Source organism: Pristis pectinata, chromosome 29, assembly GCF_009764475.1.
Source record: "Pristis pectinata isolate sPriPec2 chromosome 29, sPriPec2.1.pri, whole genome shotgun sequence".
Lineage (NCBI taxonomy): Eukaryota > Metazoa > Chordata > Chondrichthyes > Rhinopristiformes > Pristidae > Pristis > Pristis pectinata.
The window spans coordinates 17,710,120-17,738,100 of record NC_067433.1 but is presented as its reverse complement, the minus strand read 5'-3'; the positions used below and the strand labels follow the sequence as shown (position 1 = coordinate 17,738,100).

The following is a 27,981-nucleotide window of genomic DNA, read 5'->3' as shown; positions in this document are numbered from 1 at the left end:
CACCCTGCTCTTGTATTCTTTCCCTGGGCCTACCAAGGCAGGTATGCCGTGTGTCACCTCACGTACCTGTACCACTGCCTTCAGAGATCTGTGGAAGAGCACTGACACATCCTTCTGCTCCTCTGAACTCCTCCGTAGTTTGTCCTCTCCAAGTGTGTTACCTCTCACCTCTCTGGGCTGAACTCCATTTGCTGCTTGCCCGTACAACAAGTCCATTTATATTTTCCTGCAGCCTGAACTCTCACCCATACAGCCGATGCAGGCATCATCGGCCAATGTCTCGTTATGGCCCCTGCATTGAGTCCTGGCTCTTGACAAAACTGTGGAGACTGAGGGGTCAAACATAATGAGGTCAGAAATAAGGACTGTAATATTTGGGCGATGAACATGCACTTTTGGTAGTTTTAGTGGCAATGCCAAGTGCTTCTGTTCATTGAGTTGTTATCCGTTTGGGCAGCGAGAGCTCAGATTGTTGGCGCTTCCTTCCCTCAGAGACTTCATTGTGAAGGACTTCACAGTGTTCACTTACGGAGATGACGGGAATCTCGTCTCATCTCGGCCAGACGTTCAGGTATGTAATGAGATGGCAATGGTTATGTCCTGTAAAGTGGCTTATCAGTAGAAACTACTTCCAGTTTTGTCCTTCTAGACTTGCATCTGGATACAATTCCAACCGGGTGGCTTTTGTTAACTACCTACTACACTCATTTGAGTTGAGATGGTGAGTGGCAGTGGGCTATTTGACCCTCTTTTATAACCCTGTCGAACAGTGTTCTCACTTGACACCTGATAGCCATCTGATTTAACCCCAACTGCATCAGCGGAGATCAGGGACCAACCTGTGGATTTCCTAGCACTGTGTGCCTCAGTACCTATGTGGCATTTCCCAACTGAAGCAACAGTCATGAACCGACGTTGCATTAGATCCTGCTGTTTACTGGGGTAGGATTTACAACGTGGAACTGGCTTGTGACGTGGTGGTAGTGGGGCAGGGGGGGTGGTGGGGGCTGTAAATCTCTGAGGTGGGGGGGTGCGGGTGAGGTCACTGTTCTATCCAGGTGGCAGAGGAGTTTTCTCTCCGCACTGCATACGATTATGTTCAGAGAAGCTTGGTTCTTCATGGGTGGGGGACTCCGCTACAGGAGTAGCGGGAGTTTTGCTAGTGAGGTAGGAAGTGGGCAGGGAGTGACCTTGGGGAACCAAAGGTGAGATGTCAGTGATATGGTAGGAGTCACGAGCAGGTAAGGGGTTAAGTAGGGTGGGGAAACACAGTGATCCAGCTAGTAGAGTCACTGCTTCATGGCTCCTGTGACCCGTCTTCACTCCCAACCTCCGGTTCTGTCTGTGTGGAGTTTGCACGTTCTCCCTGTGCCCGTGTGGGTTTTCCCACAGGTGCTCCAGTTTGCTCCAAAATCCGAAACGCATGTGGGTTGATAGATTAATCGCCCACTGTAAGTTGCCCCTACTGTGGTTGAGTGAGAGAATCTGGGTGGGGGGGGTTGATGGGAATGAGAGGAAAATAAAAATGAGGTTTAACGCAGGATTGGTGTACGTGGATGGGTGATGTGTGGGTTGAAGGGTCACTTCATCCCATCTCTCGCTCTCTATGACATACCCAGGAACACTGGAAAGGAGTGAAACTTTTACTCATGGAAACTCTCTTCACCTCTTAATCACTGGTTTCATCTAAAATGATCCTGAAGCATTAGCCTTATCAAAGTATTTAAATAAACAACCCCAGCACCTTGTCATGGGTTCCACGTCAGGAGGGTGTGTCTTGGAAGGAAACATGAGTGCTGCTGTCGAGAGACTTTCAAAGGGGTTAAATTTAGGTGTAAATGTCACATTGTGGGTGGAGAGTTGAAAAAGCATCTTAAATGCAACCCACACTGTCACTAATGTGTACTGATGGTGGCGAGTGTGCGTGTTTGAGGGGGGAATCCGGTTCTTTACCTGCATGGTGTTGAGTGTCACTGGAGATGCACTCAACCGGGCAAGGGTTTTGTCGGACTGCTGACCTGTGCTCTGGGGAAGTGCCTCATCTCCTGACTAGAAGGCAGAAAGTTCTTGGAGAGTCCGCTGCCGCAGGATGCCCAGCCTCTGACCTGCATTGTCAGCATTTATTTACGTCCCTGCTCTAATTAAGCTCCCTCATGGGGGATGACCCCCCCCCCCCAGGGATGTTGAGGTAGCTATGCATGTGGGGTGTCCAGAACCAGGGTGCACACATGGGGGGCAAATAAGGGATCACCCATTCAGGACCGAAGTGATGGGAAGGTTCTTCACCCCGTGGATAGTGAATCTTGGGAATTCTCTGGGGCTGTGGAGGCTCAGTCACTCTGTATGTTCAAGGCGGATTGATGGATTTTGGATAGGAAGAATATGGGATGCTGCAGGAAAATAGTGCTGAGGTAAGAAGGAGCAGATCTGAGGGGCCGAATGGCCAACGTGCTTTGACTTCGTATGTTCATGTGATGCAGGGAATCTGGAAAATGGCGCTGTTGAATGAGAGAGTATGTTTTTATATTTCCCTGTGTTATGTTCCCGCAGAGCCACTGTCATTTCCAAGGATTTGTGGAAGGGATAGACCGTTCCATGGTTACTGTTAGCACCTGTGATGGGCTCAGGTAAACACCACACTGCTGCCTGTATGTGTACATAACAGCAGACTTTGCACAGGGGTGGTTAATTAGTTAATGTGTTAACCTGGCAATGAGTTACAGCAGGATGTTTAAAGCTTTGGCCCTGCTTCGGTTGCCAAATGGTGTTCTCGCTGGAGTAGGGAAGATCATGGGCCTCTTGCGCTGGAGCCAGGCTGTTGCCCGACCTCTCGGGAGATGAACAATTTCAGTGTGGGCTCAGCACTGCATCCGAGGCTCTGCCTCCAGAGTGCCCAGACTGAACTGCTCCGTACTGTGAGTAGTCACAGACCCATCCAGCACGGAAACAGGCTCTTCAGCCCATCGAGTCCATGCCGACCATCAATCACCCATTTGCCCTCATCTTGTGTCATTCTCCCCACATTCCCATCAACTCTCCCCAGATTCTACCCCTCGCCTACACACTCGGGACAATTTACAGCAGCTCATTAACCTACCAACTAGCACATCTTGGGGGAACACCCGGGGGAAACCCACGCGGTCACAGGGAGGATGTGCAGACTCCACACAGGCAGCATCTGAGGTCAGGATCGAACCCGGGTCTCTGGTGCTGTGAGGCAGCGGCGCTACCAGCTACACCATCATGATCACCCCAAAGGCCTTTGGAACTTAGATGCCTTTGATAGTAGGGTACTTAAAAGTTGTTCAGAGATGCTTTTCTAATTATTTAAAGTCAAATACAAAAATAAAAACATTAAAATGATTCACACATTACTCCATTTGCAATTTTCCAAAGGATTGGAGACTCTATGCAAATGAGTAGGGTTCCTGCTTGTGCGGCAGAGTCCCTGACATGAACTTGACAACACCAGCCCCCTCCCCTCAGCGGGACAACTCTCTGCCACTGGGTTCGGAGTTGAGTCCAGCCCGGAGTGAGAGGTCATAAGCATTGTCTTCTGATCTCCAAGTAGTCATAGATTTCCGCGCTCCGGCAAGCACACGTGAAAATCCAGAGGGAGCTGAGCGCAGACAGTTGATGTTGGCCATTAGTCAGCTTGGTCCTACGCTGTGTGTAACTTGCTGCATCTGGAATCCAGATCATTTGCAATTGGTTAAGATTTCTTTATATTAGTCACATGTACATCGAAACACACAGTGAAGTGCATCTTTTGCGTTAGAGCGTTCTGGGGGCAGCCTGCAAGTGTCGACCCGCTTCCGGTGCCAATGTAGCATGCCCACAACTTCCTAACCCGTACGTCTTTGGAATGTGGGAGGAGACCGGAGCACCCGGAGGAAACCCACGCAGACATGGGGAGAACGTACAAACTCTTTACAGACAGTGCCCGGAATTGAACCTGGGCCACTGGTGCTGTTAAAGTGTTATGCCAACTGCTACACTACCGTTATAAAGTTCATGTAAATATTGATGAAAATTCATTTTAGCTACATGTTTGTGCACCCCTGTTTGAAATATCTTTGTCAAAAAAGAACAAAGTCCCTGGGCAAAATAATTCCCTTTCAGACAGGGAAGGGTCTGAGAGTTTGCTGTGCAGCGTATGATTACCATCTCGGTGTCACTCTGCTGTCCACAGCCTGGCCTTTGTTTTTTTTATATATTTATATGAGACTCCTTTTGGATTGTACCATGTAGACTGTGCTAAAAGATATTTACCCAGTAGAACTCCTGCAACTTGCTTCTTGGCAGGCACGGTAGTGTAGCAGTTAGCATAACTCTATTACAGCGCCAGCAACCCAGGTTCAATTCCTGCCGCCGTCTGTAAGGAGTTTGTACATTCTCCTCGTGTCTGCGTGGGTTTCCTCCAGGTGCTCTGGTCTCCTCCCACATTCCAAAGATATACGGGTTAGGAAGTTGTGGGCATGCTATGTTGGTGCTGGAAGCGTGGCGACACTTGCGGGCTGCCCCCGGAACATTTTACACAAAGATGCATTTCACTGTGTGTCTCGATGTACTTGTGACTAACAAAGATCTTATCTTAACAAGAGGTCACATTTTGCAACTTGAAAAGATGTGGCAACTTTGAAATCTCTTGCAGTGAAGCTTTGCCTGTTCTGGCCCAGTAATGCTTACTGTCTTTAATGCAGTGTTGTTGAGGTTCATGGTGTCCATGCAATCTCCTCGAGTTGTTGATCTTGCCTAATGGTTAGAATTTGCCTGTTTTTGCCACACTAAACAAAGGAACAAATGCTACTTGCAGTGCCAGTAGTTGGCCCCATTTCATGAAAAAAAATTGCACCATTGCCAGAATCTGAAAGTGGGTCTGTGCTTTCCCTCGCCACCCACCACCCCCCCCCCCCCCATGGGCTCTGCGGAGAGCTCTCTGCTGTAGTGTCACCATCATTGCTGGTCATGGGAAGCTAAAGGGGCATCTCCATGGCACTCATACTGTGACGGCAGACTAAACTCTCAAGACCCTCCCTTCAATGGCATTTCACACCGTCATGTAATGGGGAGCTGGGGCAAGGGAGGTGCTTGTCTGTTTATTTGTATTTGAAGCAGATTCAAATGCACATTGAACATACTGAAAACTTTCTATTAAAGCAAATGTAATTTTGTTTTTGCAGAGGTCTATTGCACACATCCAAAACGCATGTAATTGAACCCCTGGAGAACTCCAGTACCTTCCAGCACCTGGTTTATCAGATGGAGGATATACTGGAAAAGCCTTTGGCTTGTGGTGTGTCCAATGAGACTGACTTCGTGCCCCAGAATGATTACGAAGGCACAGAGCAGCAGTCGCACGATGGACACAGCCTAACGAGCCTCCTGCGTGTAAGTCACTGTCATTGCCATCTCCAGATCAGCGTAGTGAACTCATTGCTCTGAATGAGCCAGTAGCAATGCCTTAACTGTCAAGTGCTTTGCTGTGGTCGTAGGATGGGAGAAGACCGTGCGTAAAATTCTGACAGGGCTCAATAGGCAGGATGTAGGGAGTTGTTTCCATCGTTGGAGGTTATCTGGAACCAAAGGCTACGATCTCAGGTTCTGGGTTAAGACATTTAGGACTGAGATGAGAAGTTTCTTCAGTCAGAAGGTGGTGAACCTGTGGAATTCTCTACCACAGAGACTGTGGAGGCCAAGTCACTGCATATATTTAACAAGGAGATAGATACAGTAGATTTCTAGTCAGTGAAGGCAATAAAGGGTGTGGGGGAGAGAGCAGTAAGAGGGTTTTGAGATCATGATCAATATGAATCATGGAGCAGGCCTGAAGAAAAAGAAGCAGAGGAGGACAAGGACTCTGTGAGATCAAGTGGCTGCTCAATGAGAGCTTAACCTGCTGACGCAGAGGTGGATCCTCGCGATGACTGGGGAACCAAGCAGCAGTGGTGCTGTGTACGTGGAATGTGCTGACGCTCCCAACGTACAGACCCCATAACACTGTGAATGTATAGGCTGACCGCACTAAGAATGTGAAGAAAGCCATGCTCTGCTTTGTGTGTTAGAACATACACGCAGCATAGCAGAGGAACAGGCCCTTCAGCTCACAATTTTGTGCCGAACTAATTAAGGTAATGACACCTAATTAAACTAATCCCTTCTGCCTGCACATGGTCTGTATCCCTCCATTCTCTGCATACTCATGCGCTTAGCTAAGAGCCTCTTAAACACCTCTATCGTATCTGCCTCCACCACCACCCCTGGCAGTGCATTCTTGTATATAATTTTATGAATAAAGTTACTTTGAAATTTAAAAATACACTCTCTCTCTCTCTCTCTCTCTCTCTCTCTCTCTCTCTCTCTCCCTCTCCCTCTCCCTCTCCCTCTCCCTCTCCCTCTCCCTCTCCCTCTCCCTCTCCCTCTCTCTCTCTTTACAGCTGCAGTCTGATTTGCTGAATGTTTGCAGAATTTTCTGTTTTATCCCTAATACTAAATAATACTAAAGGAATCAAGGGATATCGGGTTAGAATGAGAAGGTGATGCTGAGGTGAAAGGTTAGCCATGGTCTTATTAAATGGGCAGAGCAAGGACTTTGGGCCCAATGGCCTACCCCTGCTTGTATTTTTGTTCTTTCTCATCGTCTAATACTAATGGACATGCACTGAAGGTGAGACAGGGAAAGTTCAATGTGCAGGGCAAGTTTTGTTTTATTACTCAGAGTGGTGGGTGCCTGGAATGTGCTGCCAGGGGTGGTGGTGGAGGCAGATGCGATAGAGGCTCTTAGACACGTGAATTTGCAGGGAATGGAGGGATATGGACCATATGCAGGCAGAAAGGAGTAGTTTAGGCATCATTAGCTTAATTAGTTTGGCACAACATTGTGGGCTGAGGGGCCTGTTCCTGTGGCGTATTCAGAATCAGGTTTATTATTCCTGACGTCGTGAGATTTGTTGTTTTGCGACAGCAGTACAGTGCAAGACATAAAAATTACCATAAGTTGAAAAACAAATAGTGCAAAAGAGGAGTAACGAGGTAGTGTTCATGGGTTCATGGACCGTTACGAAATCTGATGGCGGAGGGGAAGAAGCTGTTCCTGAAACATTGAGTGTGGGTCTTCAGGCTCCTGTACCTCCTCCCCGATGGTAGTAACATGGCGAGGGTTCTTAATGATGGATGCTGCCTTCTTGACACACCACCTCTTGAAGATGTCCTCAATGATGGGGAGGGTTGTGCTAGTGATGGAGCTGGCTGAGTCTACAACCCTCTGCAGCCTCTTTCGATCCTGCACATGGGAGCCTCCATACCAGGTGGTGGTGCAACCAGTCAGAATGCTCACCACCGTACATCTGCAGAATTTTGCAAGAGTCTTTGGTGACATTCTGTACTGTTCTATGTTCACCCTTTTCCACCTGACTCCGTCTCCATGTGTCCCTGACTCTCCCACCCAATCACCAATCTCCTTTTTCATCCTTCCCCACCCTCCTCAACATTCTCTCCATCTTGAACTTGTGCCAGGTTTCCAATGAGATGTTAAACCTGTTTCTCTTCCCACAGATGCTGCCTGGCTTGCTGAGTCTTTCCAGCATTTTCTGTTTTATTTAAGGTATACTGTCTGGTGTTGTAGTTACTTAAGTGGAAACAAATCGCATTCAAATCAAAAACTAAAACTTCTGTTATTTGCAGTACAAGCGGGCCATACTGCCTCAGACTCGATACATTGAGTTGTTTCTGGTTTGGGACAAGGAGCTGGTAAGTGTGAAACCTGCTTCTAACAGAAGAGACAAATTGAAGGAATTAAAGCTCTGCTGCTCCCTTTCAATAACTGTGTTTCCCTCTTGTGCAGTATGATGCCATCAAGAATGAGACGGCTGTGAGGGAACAGGCAGTGCAGCTTGCCAATTGCCTTGACGGGGTAAGTCTGCCTTCAGTTCTTTTCAGATTAATAAAACCTGTCCAGTGGTGCTGGTGAGTTTATCCGGCAAGCTGTTATTTTAAAGATCCGTGGTCTAGCCAACGTGAGTGGGATTGTCATCAACATTCCACTGCAGGGAAAGGGGACTTGTGCATTGCTATCTCAGATTGGAATGGAATTCTGCAAGGAATTGTGACTAGTTTCTTAACAGTTAAGTCCCCTTGTGTTGGCTGTCTTAAAATCTGAGGGCGATTTTTATCCTACTACCACACTGTTTCCCTCTGCTGCTCCTCCAAAGCAGAATTACTCGAAGAGGCCCTTCCTGTTGCAGGCCGAGGGCTTCCTGGCATTCTAGGCCTGTTTCTCTGCAGCGAGGTGATGGGTTGGAGGGAGTGCCAACAGAAAAGTGTGTGTTTGGAGGAATCACTGAGCTTCCTGGGCCTGTTCGTCAAATCTGCAATTGTCTGGGGAGCAGGAGGAAGTTTCCTGTGGGTGCCCACTTAGTGCAGCACCAGTCATTGATCATAGAGCAAGAAACAGGCCCTTCAGCCTCTCCAATCCATACTGACCATCAAGCACCCACTTACACTAATCCGAATCGGGTTTACCATCACTGACCTATGTGATGTGAAGTTTGTTGTTTTGTGGCAGCAGTACAGTGCAAAGACTTAAGGATTAAATTACAAAAATTGTGCAAAAAAAAATGATTTGGCGCCATCTCTTGATGGAATTGGTGAACTCATCTTGAAGGACTTTACCACTGACTCCTGATTAACTTATTTGAGTTTTTTGAAGAGGTAACAAGATGTATCAATGAGAGGAGTGTGTTTGATGTGGTTTTCATGGACTTCAGTAAGGTCTCTGACAAGGTCCCACATGGAAGGCTAGTCCAAAAGGCTGGAGCCTATGGGATCCAAGCCAAGATGGCAAATTGGATTGGTAATAAGAGACAGAGGGTTTGGTGGGAGAATGTTTTTGTGTTTTGTGCCTGTAGCCAGCGGTGGGACCCCTGCTGTTTGTGAAACACATTGGGATGCGAATGCAGGAGGTTTTAGTAAGTTTGCAGTTGACACAAAAATGGGTGGCATTGTTGCTAGCCATGCTTCCTCCGTAAAGCAGCCAACATCATCAAGGACCCTACCCACCCTGGACATTCTCTCTTCTGCCCAGTCCCATCGGGCAGAAGATAGAAAAGCCTGAAAGCTTGTACCACCAGGCTCCAGGACAGCTTCTATCCCACTGTTCTAAGACTATTGAACGGTTCCCTAGTACAAATAAGGTGGACTCTCGATCTACCTCGAGGTGGCCTTGTACCTTAATGTCTACCTGCACCGCACTTTCTCTGCAACTGTAACACTTTATTCTGCATCCTGTTATTGCTTTCTCTTGTACTACCTCAATGCACTGATGTGATGAAATGATGTGTATGCATGGCATGCAAGTCAAAGTTTTTCACTCGGTACCTTTGACCATAATAAACCAATTTACCAATTTAGGGAGGAGAATGGTCTTGGGCTACAGAATGACACTGATCAGCTGGTAAATCGGGCAAAGCATTGGCAGATGGAATTTAATCCTGATAAGTGTGAGGTGATGCATTTTGGGTAGGATGTCTACCATGAATTGTAGGGCCCAGGAGTACTGAGGAACAAAGGGACCTTGGTGGACAAGTCCAAAGATACACATCGACTGCTGCTGAAGGTCATCAACTCGGTGAAAGACGCTCTTTGGTCTGCCCGAAACTTGTTGGTCTTCCAGCACTGCGAGATGTCCGTAGGGGAATGCTGCTGGCTGGCACATTCCAGGCTGCAGGAGTACATACTGAGGGACGCAGTGAAGCTGGGCGCAGCCAATGCAAAGGCTTGGTGGGGAAGGACTATATTTAGGGTTCTTCTGCCACTGGAGAGGGAAGGGCGGGGACAGGCGAGAAAGCCCCTAAATATTGTAAATACGGGACCGGGTAGCTTCCAGGGAGCCACATGTGTGGCATCGGTGCCGTATTTTTATTTATATATATATACACACACACATATATACATTTATATATGAAAAGGTAACACTAAGGAATGATCTGTACAAGAATGTAAAGGTTTCACTGTTTTGTAATTGTATATAGTTTTGTCTTTTATTATGAATAAAGTTTATTTTGAATAAAAAAAAAGATCCTGGAAGGGTGGTAGCACAAGAAGATAGGGTGGTGTAGAAGATAGGGTGGTGTAGAAGGCACACAATATGCTTCCCTTCTTTAGCTGGGGAACAGAGAACAAGTGCAGGGAGGTTTTGATATGACTCTATAGAACATTGGTAGGCCACAGCTGGGGAATAGTGTACACTTCTGGTTGCAACCACCATAGGAGCAACATGATTGCACTGGGAGGTTGCAGAGAAGATTCATCAGGATGTTGGCTGGGATGGAGTGGTTCAATTCTGACTGAATAGGCTGGGTTTCTTTTCCTTGGAACAGAGGAGGCTGAGGAGCCCTGACAGACGTGCACAAAATTGTGAGAAGCGTAGATAGTAAGAAACTTTTCGCATGGCTAAGGTATCTAAAACCAGGGCACTCAAGTTTAAGATGAGGGGATCTGAGAAAATATTTTCACCCAGAGAGTGGTTAGAACCTGGAACATACTGCTTGAGGGGGGTGGTGAAGGCAGAGACTAACATAACATTTAAGAAGCGTCTGGACAAGCACTTGAATCATCAAGGCATTGGAGGCTACAGAACAAGTGCTGGTACATGAGATCAGTATTGGTGGGTACGTGATGGTCAGCATAGATGTGGTGGGCTGAAGGGCCTGTTTCTATACTGTGTGACTCTGCATGTGTGTGTGGGTACATGGCTGTGTGAGAGAGCACTTGTACATCTTTATGTGCACGTGTGACCTCCTCAGGGCTCCACCCACTTCACGGAGAGGTTTGTTTTTTGCAGTCTCCTCCCCCCAACCGCCTCTCAGCCACCATATCTCTAACTCTCTGTCCCTCTCATTAGATGAGAGCCCAGCTCACCGGAGACTCTCCTCTGCAGCTGGCTCCAGAGTCACGGTTGGGTATGAAGTGGCTGCACTCAGGCCCGGGGATTAACATGAACCATCACTGAGTAGATGATTGGTGACACAGTGAAATGCATCTTTTGTATAGAGTGTTCTGGGGACAACCCGCAAGTGTTGCCACGCTTTCGGCGCCAACATAGCATGCCCACAACTTCCTAACCCGTATGTCTTTGGAATGTGGGAGGAAACCGGAGCACCCGGAGGAAACCACGTAGATACGGGGAGAACGTACAGACTCCTTACAGACAGCGGCTGGAATTGAACCCGGGTCACTGGTGCTGTAATAGCGTTACGCTAACCTCTACACTACCGTGCCTGCCCAATTGGAGCCATAATTAATTAAATTGTACTTTTCTCCCCTCACCCTCATCATATCACCCTCTCACAGATATACAGAACCTTGAACATTCGAGTCGTGTTGGTTGGTTTGGAGATCTGGACAAATAGAAATCAAATCAGCATAGAAGGAGGAGCGGGCGAAGTGCTTGACACGATTTGTGCAGTGGAGAGAGAAGGACTTGCTGCCACGACGCAGACACGACAGTGGGCAGTTAATTCTGTGAGTCTTCTGTATGTTAATATCAAGTGCACAAACAGTGACGTAGTGCGCTCTGAAAATGTAGCCCTTAACTGACGAGCATGTGTACTTCTCTTTGCGCTTTTCAAAAGATGTGGTGATGTCTTCTAAAGACGATTGGCGATTGTGTTAGTGCTGTCCTGGTAATCACTATTACAACGCTGGTTGGCACAGAGGCGCAGTTAGTAGAACTGCTGCCTCACAGCTCCAGTGCCCTCCTGTGCTGTCTGTGTGGAGTTTACACTCTCCCTGTGACCATATGGATTTCCTCTGAGTGCTCCATGTTCCAAAGATGTGCAATTTGGTGGGTCAATTACTGCTGTGAATTGCCCCTCACTGTGAGTGGGAGGGGCATTTGATGGAAATGTGTGGAGGATAAAATGAGATTAACGTAGGATTAGCGTGAATGGGTGGTCGATGTTAAGCGTGGACTAAGTTGGCTCACGGAACCTGTTCCATGCTGTATGACTCTGACTCATGACACTTGGGGCATAATGAGGGAAGGTGTGAGAGTAGATCGAGCGTGGATCCAAAGGATGAAGCAAAAAACAATCTGCTGGATGAACTCAGTGGGTTGAGCAGCATCTGTGGAGGGAAAAGGAATTGTTGACATTTTGGGTGGAGTCCCTTCATCAGGACTGCATCAGAGGGGTTTTGACCTGAATGTCGTCAATTGCTTTCCCCCGCAGATGCTGCTTGACCGTCTGAGTTCCTCCAGCAGATTGTTTGTTGCTCCAGATTCCAGCATCTGTGGTCTCTTGTGTCTCCTGAGGATGAAGACAAAGCTGTTGTGGTTAACGAGGAGGATTATTTTGTATGTGCCTTGATTGTTCCTTTTTTCACGAACAGCATGGTTTAACATATGGGGGAGCGGGAATAGGAAGATTCCATGATTTTTTTTTTGTCTCTGTAGTGCAGCTACACTTTTTTTTTCCTTGGGTTGGAGAGAGTTGAGAGGTAATTTGATGGAAGTGTTCAAGCTCTGGAATTACAGAGAAACTGTTCCCATTAGCAGAACGGTTCAAGGCCCAGGGAGAACGATTTCAAGAACTGGGATAATTTGACCTGGAACTCTGTGCCTGAAAGGGCGGTGTAATCAGTTGTGACTTTCAGCAGCAAACTGAACAAACACTTGAGGGGCAAAAATGGGAAGGTTTTGGGGATGGAAGTGGGGAATAAGATTGAATCGATAGACTTGAATAGTGTCTTGTGCAGAAATGATTAAAATCCCAGATGTTTTTTAAGATTTGTTTTTGCAGTGGCATGAAACTGTACACTGAATGCAGCCAATTTCTAATTGCTTAGAAACTTTATTGGGCAGCACTTGAAAACTCTGTGTTCCAGAGTGATCATTCACGGGTCAGGCTGGGACATTCTGTAAGTATTTCCAGTTGGTTTGGCTTATTATTGTCATGTGTACTGAGATACAGTGAAAAGCTTTGTTGTGCATGCTGCCCAGACGGATCATGCCATATGGGAGTACATCAAGGTAGTACAAAAGGAAAAATACTAACTAAATGCAGAATATAGTGTTACAGTTACAGAGAAAGTGCAGTGCAAGCAGACAATAAGGTGCAAGGGCCATGACAAGATAAATGGAGAAATCAAGAGTTCATCTTTATCGTGCAAGAGGTCTGTTCAAGAGCCTCATAACAGTCGGATAGAAGCTGTCCTTGAGCCTGGTGGTACATGCCTTCAAGCTTTTGTATTTCCTGCCAAGTGGAAGGGGGGAGAAGAGAGAATGACTAGGGTGGAAGGGGTCTTTGATTATGTTGGCCGCTTTCCTGAGGCAGTGGGAAGTGTAGACCGGGTCAGTGGAGGGGAGGCTGGTTTTCGTGATAGATTGGGCTGTGTTCACAACTCTCTGCAATCTCTAGCGGTCTTGGGCAGAACAGTTGCCATACCAAGCTGTGATGCACCCGGATAGCATGCTTTCTATGGTGCATCTGTGAAAAAAATTGGTGAGGGTCATTGGGGCCATGCCAATGTTCCTGAGCCTTCTGAAGAAGTAGAAGCACTGCTGTGTTTCCTTGGCCATAGCATGTACGTGGTTGGACAGGACAAAGTATTGGTGATATTTACACCTAGGAACTTCAGTCTCTCAACCATCTCCGCCTCAGCACCATTGATACAGACAGAGGCTTGTACTCCACCCAGCTTCCTGAAGTCAAATGATTGGCTCTTTTGTCTGCTGATATTGAGGGAAAGGTTGTTGTCTTGACACCATGCCATTAGGCACTCTCTCTCCTTCCTGTACTCTGGCATTGTTTGAGATCTGGTCCAGTATGGTGCTGTTGTCTGTGAACTTGTAGATGGAGTTAGAGCAGAATCTGGTCACACAGTCATGAGTGTATAGGGAGTAAAGTAGGGGGTTGAGGACGCAGCGTTGTGGGGCACCAGTGTTGAGCAAAATCGTGGTGGAGGTGTTGCTGTCTATCCTCATTGATTGTGGTCTACTGGTCAGAAAGTCAAGATCCAGTTGCAGAGGGAGGTGTTGAGTCCCAGGTCTAGGAGTTTGGAGAGGAGTTATTTGGAATTATGATATTGAAGACGGAGCTATAGTCAATAAATAGGAGTCTGATGTTGGTGTCTTTGTTGTCCAAATGTTCCAGAGATGAGCGTAGGGCCAGGGAGATGGCATCCGCTGTGGACCAGTTTCGGTGGTAAGCAAATTGTAGTGGGTCAAGGGTGTCTGAGAGGCTGGAGTTGATGTGTGCCCCATGCGGGCCAGTCGCTTTCCATGGGTTCATTCTCAGGAAAGCTGATCTTACGACGGTGACTGTGGGTACAGGTGTGTCGGAGGTTGTCTGGGCGGGTGCTGTCATTTCATTGACCTTCTGTTCAAACCGTGCATAGAATGCATTGAGCTCATCGGGGAGTTGCCAGTGACACTGCTCGATTTCGTTTTTTAGCCCGTTGTAGCGTGCAAGGCTTGCCGTGACTGACGGCTGGTCTGGGACTCTATTTTGGTCTGGTATTGTCTCTTGGCATCCCTGACAGCTTTACAAAAATCATATCTATATTTCCTGTATAGGTCAGGGGCACCCGTTTTGGATGCCTCAGACCTGGACTTCAGTAAGGGAGTGGATCTCTCGCTTCATCCATAGTTCCTGGTTGGGAAACACTCGGATTGACCTCCTTGGTGCGCAGTACTCTGCACACACTGATGAAGTCTGTGAAGATGGCGGCATACTCATTTAGATTGGCCACAGAGTCCTTGAAGTACATCTTTCTGCCCCAGATACTTGTGTTTCAATTTCTGTTTGTAAGCAAGGAGAAGGAGCACTGCCTGATGGTCTGACTTACCAAAGTGCAGGTGGGGGATGGATCAGTAGGCATCTTTAATGGTTGTGTAGCAATGGTCGAGGGTGTTTGGGGCCCTGATAGGACAGGAGACATGCTGATAGTATTTTGGTAGCATACTCTTGAAGTTGGCCTGGTTGAAGCCCCAGCTATGATGAACAGAGCCTCGGGGTACATCGTTTCAAGGCTATTGATTGCAGAGTACAGTTCATTGAGTGCAGGCTTCACTTTGGCTTGGGGTGGATGTTAGACTGCCATCAGGATAGCCGAAGTAAATTCCTGTGGCAGATAATATGGGCAGCACTTCATCATTCAATGTTCCAGGTCTGGTGAGCAGGAACTTGCCAGGACCGTCACGCCTGAGCACCACAAGGAGTTGATTAGGAAGCAGTCCCCTCCATCCCTTACTTTGCCTGAAGACACCTTACGGTCCATCCAGTGAAGTGAGAAGCCCTAGGGTTGTATGGGGCAGTCAGGTGAATCAGGTGTGAGCCATGTCTCTGTAAGACAGAACATACAATAGTCTCTGTTCCCACTGATGGGTAAGTCTGGCTTTGAATTCATCCACTTTATCTTCAATAGCCAGGATGCCTGCTGGGACTATGGTGGGGAAGGTGGGGGTGGGGGGTGGGGTGGACTTGAAACAGCTGTTGTTTCAGTACTCACCTGCAGACCAGCCCTCCTTCCACATTTCCTGAGTGAGTGGCTGTTTCTGGTTGGACCCAGGAGTCTTGGTGTGGAGTCAGCTGTTCCGGAAGGTAGGTGGGGTTATCCAGTGGGGTCTGGGCGTCGAACATCTGTGTCGGGCCTCAGCTGCTTGTGTTTGATGACATCTTTTCCTTGTCAGACCTCCCAGTCTACTTTGTCGTGGCCCTTGCACCTTATTTGTCCATCTGCCCTGCATGTTCTCTGTAACTGTAACACCATATTCTGCATTCTATTTTCCTTTTGTACTATCCCCTGTGATAAGACTATTGAACAGTTTCCTTATACGATGAGATGGACTCTGACCTCACAATCTACCTTGTGACCTTACAACCTTATTGTCTACCTGCACTGCACTTCCTCTGTAGTTGTGACACTTTACTCTGTACTGTTATTGTTTTGTACCTGTACTACCTCATGCACTCTGTACTACCTCAATGTAACTGCACTGTGTAATGAGTTGATCTATATGATCGGTATGCAAGACAAGTTTTTCACTGTACCTCGGTACAAGTGACAATAATAAACACAATACCAATACTACCTCTGTGCATTTATGCATGGAATGATCTGTCTGGATGGCAATGTAAACAAAGCCTTTTCACTGTATCTCAGTATATGTGACAATAATAAAACCAATTCCAAATTCCAGTGTTATGACTCCCTTTTGTGTTGGTGGAAAGAACTTTTACCTGTGTGGTTCTGATGAGGGCCTGTTGTTTGTCTCTGCCACTTGTTTCCCCAGTGGGGTTTTAAATAAAGCTTTCCTTACTTGCAGCGGCACTGTGTAAAGGTGGCTTCACTCTGCCGGTCCCAACCCACCTCTGAAATCCAACACTTTTCAACGTGTTCGCTCACCTCCTCTCATCGGCTCTGTCCCACTCCCCAACGCTGGGGTACTTGGGCACCCCTGACTTTTGAAGCAGTGGACTGTTGCCCAAAGTGATGGTTGGAAGTCCTTGGGGTGGCTGGTTGAAGTTCTAATCCCATGCACCCATCAACTGGAACTGGGGAGGGGTTGGGGGGTGGCATGTTCAGACTGAACGGAGGGCTTAGGTTGCTCTGTTGTTTTGATACCTTTCAGGAAGAAGAGATTTGGCGGAGTTGTAGGAATGGCATTTGTGAGCACCATCTGTACAGGGAAGCCACCAGTGGAGGAATCAATGTGGTACGGAGTCATTTCTCTAACTATCTGTTCTTTTCAAATGAAAATCCAAATTGACTGCCCTTTGGTCTCTGTTCACGGTAATGATTTTGGGGCTCCTTTTGGGATGCTCTGAGTACCTAAGAGGCAAGAAGATAATCTAAAGAGTGTGTGCATTTATAATGGGGAAATCACAACAGCTGATGTACAACCAGCAAGGTCCTCCAATCACCAATGATCTCGTTCCTGTGTTAGCAAGTTGCAAAAATTAAAATAAAACTAGAATAAAACTAAAATCAAATTAAAGCTGATCCAGCTGCCACTGTGAATATAACAGTCAGCTTCAGCACAGCTTGTTCTGTTCGCTGCTGCTTTCAGTTGGGGTCCTGGTATCGTCTCCTGGCCTTCTCTGAGCAGTATGCCTGAACAGCGTCTCCCTCTGGGACCAGTTGGGTTTGGGGTGGTGGGGCAAGAGGGGGTATTGTGTGCCCCAGATGCTGTTGTCCGTTGGCGTGGGTATGCCCAGCGGGGGTGCTCAGTGCTCCGAGGTTGACAACTTTCTTCTCCGCACAGGCTTTCTGGAAGAGGAAAGTGCCATTCGGTCCTGAGGCCAGGTCACATGGGGAGGTATGAGGTTGGGGCAAGAGGTGGGCACCAGGGAGTAGCCTGGGGTAGGGTGGGTGGTAGGGGTGGGTCAGGTCAGGTTGGCAATCAGAATCAGGGCTGGGGTCGGGGTGGAGTTGAGGCCAGGGTCCCAGGATCGATGGGAGGAGGGTTGGATGGATGGGCTGAGCCAATCATTGGGCTGATGGGTGAGAACAAAAGGCCGTGTGCGAGGGAGAGGTCAGTGGTAAGGGGCTGGGCTGGTAGAATTTGCCGGAGTTCTCTGCAAGGTGTTTTGAAGCAATCCTCACACCTTCTAGTCCTTTTGCCAGTTGAAATGTGAAAGTCCTTGAAATCTTTTATTGGCTCAAGGAGGACATAACAAAGAAAGCAAGTTCAACTGGTTGCATTGAGTTACTCGTTCTCACGGTCTGGGCCCATCCCCTGGGAAACTGGTGAATCCTCGATCAGTTCATGTGGTGCCCAGGAGTGGTGTAGAATACTGAACTCCGAGCCTAGCAGATGGACATCATGTCCAAATCAGCACAGGACTGTGGTGCAGCAGGTAGTGCTGCTACCTCATTGGCACCTGATGTCCCAGTGCTGTCTGCGTGGAGCTTGCACCTGTCTCCTCGTGGACCATGTGGGTTTCCCCCCGGTGCTCCAGTTTTACTCCCACGTCCCAAAGATGTGCGGATGGCAGGTTAATTGGTTACTGAAGACTGCTGTTAACGTAGGCGGGTGGTAGGGGTATCTGCTGTGGGGTTGATAGGGCGTGTGAGAGACTAGATTGCAGGGATATAATTGGGCAATGGGATCGATGGGATTGCCAGTATGGACTTGATGGGCCAATGGCTCCTTCAATGTCATAAGAAACTATGAGAAATATGATACGAGGCAGATGGTGGACTTGCAGAGAGAACATTGCTCCCCTCATCTTGGACGTGAGTGACTGTTGGAAGTTCACCAAAACCCTGCAGTGATGGAGTCACAGGTGGACCTGTACCCACTGGCTAAGTGGTTTGTCCTTCCATGGACTGAGGAATTGTTTTCCATCACTTCTACTCTTGTGATTAATCCCTGCTGAGGGAAGTCCTGAAGGAGCTGGTTATTTAGTGGAGGGAAGTTGGGAGCAAGGCCTTTCAGCATTCACTTTCTGGTTTCTTTTATAGTATCACTCCAAGATTCCGCAGTTTGCTTCATCGTTGCTCATGAGTTGGGCCACAACCTGGGAATGAGCCATGATAATGGCCGCAGCTGTCGCTGTGAAGCAGAGAGCTTGTAATGAATTTCTGGGGCCTCGTAAGTAAACAGCAAATACTGCATCTGGTGTTGGTGACCTCAGTGTGGCATTACATCAGCGTCCTCTGCACTTGGGTTACATTGGACTTGGGGGAAAAAAATCTTCATTTTATCAGTGACATTATTCCCAGACAAAATAGATATGATTGGATAATTCCCCTGTCAATTATGCTTGCTGACCACTCTGCTGTTAGAGCCACAAACAATCAGTGGCTCGAGCAGCATCTGTGAAGGGGGAAGGAACTGTTGACGTTTTGGGTCGAAACCCTGCATCAGGACTGAAATGTTGACAATTCCTTCCCCCCTCTTTTATTGCTCCAGATTACAGCATCTGCAGTCTCTTGTGTCTGCTCTAAGAGAGATATTGATTTTATGACAGCATTTATATCAAACAATCCTATGCCCACTGCATTCCCTTAAGGGAAATTATCCTACTTTTAATGGGAGAATTTGCTGCAGTTTAAACTTCTTTTCCTGAAACAAACTGTTGTCTGAGTAAATTGTGTGCTGCACAACAACAGGTTTTGTTGGAAGTCCCATGCTCCCATGTTGGAAGTCCCTATACTCAACTTATTGCCTGATGAGATCTTATAATAAAAGCTTTTTGTCGCACGTCCTAATTTGGATATGGGCAGGAGCAAGTCTGGGCTCCAGGCAAACTGTTAATAGTGCAGCAAAGTCAAATTAGCCAGAAAAGTAGAGACCACCAGAGACTGCAAGTGCTGGAATCTGGAGCAACACACAATGTGCTGGAGGAACTCAGCGGGTCAGGCAGCATCTGTGGAGGGAAATGGACATTCAATGTTTTGGGTCAAGACTCTTCATCTAGACTGAAAGTTAGAGGGGAGATAGCCAGTATAGAGGGGTGGAGCAAGATCCAGGTGGGGGGGGTAGTAGATGGATGGGGGGGAGGTGGGGGACTGGAAATTGATGTCAGAAGCTGGGAGGTGATGGGTGGAAGTGACAAAGGAAGGGCAAGAGGTCTATTTAAAGAGCAGGAGAAGGAAACTACAGCAACTTCTTACAATAAAAGCAATTTCTCCAGAAAATGCAGTGAGAGGAGGATAGTCACAAATAAATAGCGCATAAGTTCATTCTCAATGACCTGCAGTGCTGCAGTCGCTGAGCGATGGGATGAAAACGAGAAATGGTGCAAACACTCAGCAGGTCAGGCAGCATTTGTGGGAGAGACTGTTAACTCTAGTTCTGTCTCCACAGATGCTGCTCAACCTGTTTGAATGTTTCCAGCATTTTCTGTTTTTACTTCAGATTTCCAGCATCTGCAGTTTTAAAATTTTCCATTGAATGATAGGGTTATCAGCCAATCACCTGCAGACCGGCTGATAAAATGCAGACTCGAGACTGCAGGTGCTGGAACCTGGAGCAACATACATGATGCTGGAGGAACTCAGCGGGTCGGGCAGCATCCGTGGAGGGAGGTGGGCAGTCAACGTTCGTGTCAAGACTGTTCATCTGGGACTTTCACTTCTAATGCTGTGGGATGCTGTTACAGGAACGCCGTGAATTTCAGCAGTTGCAGTGCTGATGATTTTGAAGCAATGATCATGAACAAAGGAGGCTCCGTGCTTGCTGAATGTCCCAGGCCTGAGGAAGAGTACAGTCCTCCCTTCTGTGGCAACAAGTTGGTGGATAGCGGAGAAGAATGTGATTGTGGATCGCCAGAGGTCAGTGTACATTTCCTCCCATCTCATTCATAAGCACACCTGGAGAACCTTGCTCAGGCAGGGACTGACGGGCCTCAGCAATTGATGGAGTAACACCAGTCCCATGTTCACCCTATCAGAGCACAACATGTTGACCCACTGAGCCTTTTGCTGTGACCTCTCGCCCTCAGTCAAATCCTGTGAGTTCGTACTGATAGGGTGAACAATTGAGCATTTTCTCCACTGGTTCAATTGGTACAGAAAACACCTTCTCGGGCACTAATGTCCGTGCACACCGCTGGATTCACTGGTCACACTTGCACACTTCTTGCACACCCCAGGTGAAGCACTAGGAATTTGCCACTGACCATTGTGGGTCTGCTGGTTAAAAACCCTGAGCTGACCCCTGGCCAATCTGATCCGACCTGAGCCCAAGGATTGACAAATGTTCGCATTCCTGACCTGGAGGGCATTTTCAGAAAGCAGTAATGGAGACTTGCTTCACTGCAGGCCCTGTGAATAAGAACACTGGCCTCGTGCAATAATGCTGAGCACATCGCTGTCGCCCGAGTCAGCTCGCTCCAATCTGAACATGCGCAGGAAGTTGGGTGCTGCCAGGGCTGGGGAGCCAGCCTGCAGCCAGTGATCTCTGGTGCTGCGTGTGTGTGTGTGTGAGAGTGAGTGTCCATGTGTATGTCCACAAGTCAAGTCCAGTTTCTTATCATATGCACGGGTACGGTGAGGTAGAGGTACAATGAAAAAACTTGCAGCAGCATCACAGGTACAGACATACACAGAATATGAATTAAAGAAGACAGTGATCATAGAACTTAAAACAGTACAGAGCAGGACGGCCCTTCAGCCCACGATGTAGTGCCAAACTAATTAAACTAATCCCTTCTGTCCTGCACATAGTCAATATCCCCCATTCTCTGGACATTCATGTGCTGATCTAAGAGTCTCTTAAATGCCTCTGTCAATATCTGCCTCCACTGCCTCCACCACCACCACCACCCCTACCACCCCTGGCAGCACATTCCAGGCACCCACCACTGTGTGTGTGTGCGTGTGCGCGTGCGTGTTTAAAAAAAAAACAAGTTGCCTGGCACATCTCTTAAATGTTTCCCCTTTCTCACCTTAAATGCATGCCTTCTAGAGTAGTGGGAGTGTGGAACGAGCTGCCATCTGACGTGGTAAATGCGGGCACACTCTCAAGTTTTAAGAATAAATTGGATAGATACATGGATGGGAGAGGTCTGGAGGGTTATGGACTGGGTGCAGGTCAATGGGGACTAGCGGAATAAAGTTTCAGCACAGACTAGAAGGGCCGAATGGCCTGTTTTCTATGCTGTAGTGTTCTATTAGACACTTTGACCCTAGGAGAAAGTTACTGGCTGTTTATCTATGCTCTCAATATTTTATAAACTGATAGGTGTCCTCTCAGCTTTCTGCTTTTCCAGAGAAAACAACCCTAGTTTGTCCAACCTCCCCTTATAGCTCATACCCTCTAATCCAGGCAGCATCCCGGTTAAACCCCTTCTGCACCCTCTCCAAAGCTCCACATCCTTCCTATAATGGGGTGACCAGAACTGAACGCAATACTCCAGATGCAGCCGAAGCAGAATTTTATAAAACTGCAACGTAGCTTCCCGACCCTTGAACTCAGTGCATCGACTAATGAAGGCGAACATGCCATACACCTTCTTTACCACCCTGAAGAAAAAAAGACTGTGGGGAAACTAGATAAAATAAGATATCTTTATTAGTCACATGTACATTGAAACACAGTGAAATGCATCTTTGCGTCGAGTGTTCTGGGGTCAGCCTGCAAGTGTCTGCACGCTTCTGGCGCCAACATAGCACGCCCGCAACTTCCTAACCTGTACGTCTTTGGAATGTGGGAGGAAACTGGAGCACCCGGAGGAAACCCACACAGACACGGGGAGAACATACAAACTCCTTACAGACAGTGGCAGGAATTGAAGCGGGTCGCTGGTGCTGTAATAGCGTTACGCTAACCGCTACACTACCGTGCCTGATTAGTGCAGGAAAATAAACAGAGGCAAGTCCACGATAGTGCAAAAGGTGGTCTGTAGTGTCCTGTCACGGTGATTGAATCCAGTGGTTAGGAGGAATATAAGTGCTACAGTAGGTGATCTCTGTACCAACTGAACCAGTGGAGAGTGCATGCAGATCTGAACCAACAGAATTGGAGACGTAGAGAGATGCAGCACGGAAACGGGCCCTTCAGCCCATCATCCTGGTGGTCAACGTCTGAGGTCAGGATCAAATGTGGATCGCTGGAGTTGTGAGGCAGCAGCACTGACTGTGCCAAGCTTGTTGGAACTGTCAGTAGATCCAGGGACTGGAATAGATGAGATCCAGGGAGCACTTCCAATGATGCAAACAGAACTGAGTCATAGACTCACGCAGTTGGACACCACGGAAACGGGCCCTTCGGCCCACCACATCCATGCCAATCTTTTTAACCCATCTACCCTAACCCTATTTGCCTCCATTAGGTCAGTATCCTTCTTTGTAGATATTGGTCTAAATGTCTCTTAAACGTACTGATTGTATCTGATCCCACCACCACCTTTGGCAGCCTGTTCAAGATATCACCCACTCTCTGTTTCTAAAAAAAAGCCCTTCAGATCTCCTTTAAAACTACTTCCTCTCTCCTTAAACCTGTGCCCTCTTGTTTTTGGTACCTTACCATGGAAAAAGACTCATGTACACCTCTCGTAAACTTTATTTAACCCTATGAGGTACAACCCCTCAGCCTCCCTCACTCCAGAGAAAACAAGGCTAGTTTATCAAATATCTCCACATAACTAAAGTCCTCCAATCCAGGCAACGTCCCGGTGAAAGGATTGAAGGGGTTTTTAAAATTATAAGAAGTTTTCATAGGTAAATAGCAAGCAAGTGGGCGGCACGGTAGTGTAGCGGTTAGTGTAACGCTATTACAGCACCAGCGACCCGGGTTCAATTCCCGCCACTGTAAGGAGTTTGTACGTTCTCCTGTGTCTGCGTGGGTTTCCTCCGGGTGCTCCGATTTCCTCCCACATTCCAAAGACGTACGGTTAGGAAGTTGTGGGGATGCTATGTTGGCGCCGGAAGTGTGGCGACACTTGCGGGCTGCCCCCAGAACACTCTACGCAAAAGATGCATTTCACTGTGTGTTTCGATGTACATGTGACTAATAAAGATATCTTATATTACCTGATGGGAATGTGGCAGCTGGTAGCGATATGATTATTGGAATCGTGGAGGAATTTTCTCAGCTGGGGTCCTCGGAGCGCGGTGTGGTAGGGAACGCACTGCACCCCCTGTTCATGGAAGGAGAGGTACAGAAACAGGGAGTTACAAGTTCTTGTGATTTAACTTGAGATTCTTGCAGCACAAAAACGAGGCCACTTCTGACTCACTCTCATCACACAGCATTTCGCTGTTGACGTCTCAGTGTTCTACAGATTAAAAAGGCGGTTCTATCTAGAGTGGGAAGCAAGGTAACAACTTGGTTATTAGCTCTGATCGAACCAGGCAGTGTTTGGTAACGTACACAAAAAGTGCTGGACGAACTCAACAGGTCAGGCAGCATCTGTGGAGGGTTTGGTCTTAGTTGTCTCCATCTGACGGCTTCAGTATCGATTTCTCTAACTTCCAGTAACCCCTCCCCTCTTCTCCCCCCTTTTTGTTCCTTCCTCCTTCCCTCCCCTTCTCTTCCCCCATTCCTATGGCCCCTCCCCCCCTTCCCCTTCCCCCACCCTCATGACCTGCCCATCTGTTCCCCACCTCCTTCCCTTTATTCCATGGTCCACTGCCCTCTCCTACCGGATTCTTGTTCCTGCAGCCATTTGCCTCTTCCCCCGTCACCTCTCAGCTTCTCGCATCTTCCCTCTCCCCCTCTCACCTGGACTCACCTGTCACCTGCCTGCGTGTGCTCCTCCTCTTCCCCCACCTTCTTATTCTGGCTTCTGCCCTCTTCCATTCCAGTCCTGATGAAGGGTCTCGACCCCAAACGTCGACTGTTCATTTCCCTCCATAGATGCTGCCTGACCTGCTGAGTTCCTCCGGCACTTTGTGTGCGTTGCTCCAGATTCCAGCATCTGCAGAATCTGTAGTGTCTGGCAAACTGCTTTCCCAGGCACGCTGCCTCCCTTTGTGCTGAAAAACTGGATGTATTGGGGCCATTTTATTGCTGCACAAATCAGGAAAATGTACTGAAGTTTCCATGCTCAATCTACTTTTATCAGTCATCAGTTTATTATTGTCACATGTACCGAGGTACAGTGAAAAACAGTTCTGCATGCCATCCATACAGATCATTTCAAAACATCAGTACATCGAGGTAGTACAAGGGAAAAGCAATAACTGAATGTAGAATAAAGTGTTACAGTTACAGAGAAAGTGCAGTGCAGGCAGACAATATGGTGCAAGGGCCATGACAAGGTAGATTGTGAGGTCGAGTCCATCTTTAACACACAAGAGGTCCGTTCAAGAGTCTTGTAACAGTGGGATAGAAGCTGTCCTTGAGCCTGGTGGTGCGTGTTTTCAAGCTATTGTATCTTCTGCCTGATGGAAGGGGGGGGAGAAGATAGAATGACTGGGGGTGTGAAGGGTCTTTGAGTATGCTGGCTACTTATCCTCAATCATCCTCTGTTGCTACCTGTGCCTGGTGCAAGAAAAAAAAAAGGTTAAATTCCAATCCTGGACAAGCAGGTTGCTGATCCCAGTGGTGCCTGAAGCAAGCACTGTGTGCCAGGGAGGTGAGACTGCAGAAAGGAGGGCTGTGTCATTAAAGATACCTGATACCAACAAACTTATCCAGTTAAGTAGAATGAGGCACTGCAGCACACAACCAGGACAGGCTGTTGCTTCCTCTTGGATTGGATGGTGTCAGGAATCGCTCGGGAGGCCCGGTAGAGATCTGTTGCTTCTGTTGAAATGCTTTTGGGCATCGTTATAAGATATCTTTATTAGTCACATGTACATCGAAACACAAAGTGAAATGCACCTTTTGCGTAGAGTGTTCTGGGGGCAGCCCGCAAGTGTCGCCATGCTTCCGGTGCCAACATAGCATGCCCACAACTTCCTAACCCGTACGTCTTTGGAATGTGGGAGGAAACTGGAGCACCCGGAGGAAACCCATGCAGACACTGGGAGAACGTACAAACTCCTTACAGACAGCGGCCGGAATTGAACCCAGGTCGCTGGCGCTGTAATAGCGTTACGCTAACCGCTACAGTACAGTGCCTGCTTGTCTGAGATTTAGTGGTTAGTGATTTAGAAATCCTTATTTTCATTATAGGAATCTGCCAACCCAGAGGTTGGAGAACAGGTAGGGGTGTTCTGTTCTGGGAAAAGATCACAGATGGAAGCAGGTTGTCCCTCTTGTAACCCTGTGGTGACACAAGTTTACAAGAAGATGCAGACTTGTAGCAACGTTTCAATGCCACATCTTGTGTACGCTGTGGGTAGTTCCACAGCTCCCATAGCCATGTGCTCACTAAAGCACTGGGGAGGTGGGTTAAGACCTTCAAATTTGGGGTGCGGAAGCTTCATATGCACCTTACAGAGCACGTGTTTGTGGAGGATGAAGTTTTACAAGATATCTGTGAATATGGACCCTTGGAATGATAGGATGGAGACACAGTAATTTGGAGCAGCAGTGTCGAAGAGCGAATGGCATTAAAGCCGGCTGATTATTCAGAGCTTTTCCTCCCTCTGAACAGTGGGAGGGAGGGAGGGGAGTGTTCACTCCTCCGAACATGCAACCTTGGAAGTGATTCATCTTCAGTGCAATTGCATTGCGATCTGCTGGTCTAGGCTGCCACTGGGTGGCAGGAGGAGGTATTGCACTGTCCGCTGAATGAATTCTGATCCAACTGGACTGATTCATCCTGACCAAACCTGCACTGTGCCCAACAAGAAAATCTCTAACACCTTGCGCTGCTCGGGTACCACAGCCTACGAGCCGGATGGAAGGGGTGAATACATTTCTGGTCAGCTTGGACCAGGGGGATATTGTGTGTGTATACAATGGATGTGCTCCCCAAAATGGGCTTTGGGGAGGGAGTCAGGAATTTGGTCCCACTGTTCTAACAGACATCCATAGTGCAATCCCAATGGGTGGGAAACGGATAGCTTTCCCATCAAGTGTGGAGACAGGCAAGGTTGCCCACTTCCCCCTGTCTCGCTCGTGGTTGCCGAATCCATCAGGAGGGGTGATGATGCCGAGCAATGGGGGCACTCAGATCAAGGCCTCCCTGTGCATGAACATCACCATCTGCTAGGATCCACGGTCAGCCTGCAGCTTGGTGGGTATCTGCAACCAGTTTGAGTTGGCCTCTGGACCAGAGTCAACTGCAGGGAGAGAGGCCATGTCCTTTGTCTGACTACCTGAAGGTGCTGGGGATCTGAAGCTGGACTACGTGGCAAAACTTGGCTAGGAGCAGATGGACAAGGTCAAACAAAAACTGGGACTGTGCGAGCGGCACGCCCTCTCGATGGCTGGCAAGACCCTGGTCATCAGGTATAAGGTGCTCTCGGTGTTGCCATACTTGGCTCATGCCCTCCTCCTCTGCCATGGCAGTCACACCAGCCACCTTCTGCTTTGTCTGGGGATCCAAGGTAGAATGATTCCGAAGGGTAGTGACGCACAAGTCCCCAGGAAATGGGGGGAATGCTCTCCAACATTGCCTTTGTCCTGATGGTCACCTTTGTGTGTGTGTGTGTGTGTGTGTGTGCGCGTCAAGCTGTGCGTAGGACCGAAGTATGCCAACACCAAGTGTCACTCCGTGCTGAGGTTGTACCAGTCTCTGGTATAGTGAAGGATGGGTCTGGCTTCACTGGGCAATGTTCCATTCAGTCAGGTGTTGGTGTCCTTTGTGGAAAAGTTCCTTTGACAACAAGTCCACCAGGCAGTGGTCAGCATGGAATGTTTCGCTGGCCCTGCAGGAGAAGGACGTGATGGATCCTGTGGGATGGTTTCCCATGCAAACTGTCAAAGCCATTTAGCAGAATTGCTCATCGCTAGAACTTGCCAACAAGCACCAAGACATGGCTTGTCTGGCAGTGAGAGGGATCCTTCCTGTCAGATTCTCCATGTACGGTGGGAGTCTCACTCCCAGCACACACTGCCAGCGGGATGGCTGCGATGAGGATGAGGCGATCACACACCTCTTTGTGTTTGCAAATAAGGTTTGGAGAAGAATGCAAGGGTCCTCATCGAGGTTTGTCCTGAGCAGCTGTGTAACAGAGGGCTCTCCGATCTACAAGTTGTTCCCGGGGACACATACCTAGAAAGGCACCAAGTGCGGCTGCATCAGCTCAGTGAGAGATGCATTTTGGTCTGTCTGAAACTTGTTGGTTTTCCAGTGCAATGGGCTGCAGGAGTAGGTGCTGAGGGATGCACTTGAAGCTTGGTGCAGCCAATGCAAAGGCTTAGTGGGGAAGGACTGCAGTCTAAGATCCTGCCTTCACTGGACATTGTGGGGCTGGGTCCTATGTAACAACCCCATAAACACTGTAGGGTGTATTGTCCAAAGAGGCCACATGAGTGACATTGGTGCCTTGTACGTAGAATATGTTAACTTGATACACTACGAATGGATAGACCTAACAATACATTTATATATAGATTGAACAACACTGTGAAAGTAAAGGAAGGTTTATATTTTTTGAGTATATTTTTTTAAGAAAAAGTTTATTTTTGGACAA

General features: G+C 48.0%; 1 protein-coding gene across 1 annotated transcript in view; it reads left to right on the top strand.

The window, feature by feature from the left end:
* The window catches only part of LOC127584196 (disintegrin and metalloproteinase domain-containing protein 9-like), a 111,376-nt gene that overhangs the window by 52,757 nt on the left and 30,638 nt on the right, over positions 1-27,981 (top strand). The window contains 10 exon segments of the mRNA XM_052040788.1: positions 493-571; positions 2,551-2,627; positions 5,184-5,391; positions 7,684-7,749; positions 7,844-7,912; positions 11,350-11,451; positions 11,453-11,520; positions 16,631-16,740; positions 18,487-18,595; positions 20,109-20,280. Coding sequence (XP_051896748.1) covers positions 493-571; positions 2,551-2,627; positions 5,184-5,391; positions 7,684-7,749; positions 7,844-7,912; positions 11,350-11,451; positions 11,453-11,520; positions 16,631-16,740; positions 18,487-18,595; positions 20,109-20,280 — 1,060 coding nt within the window.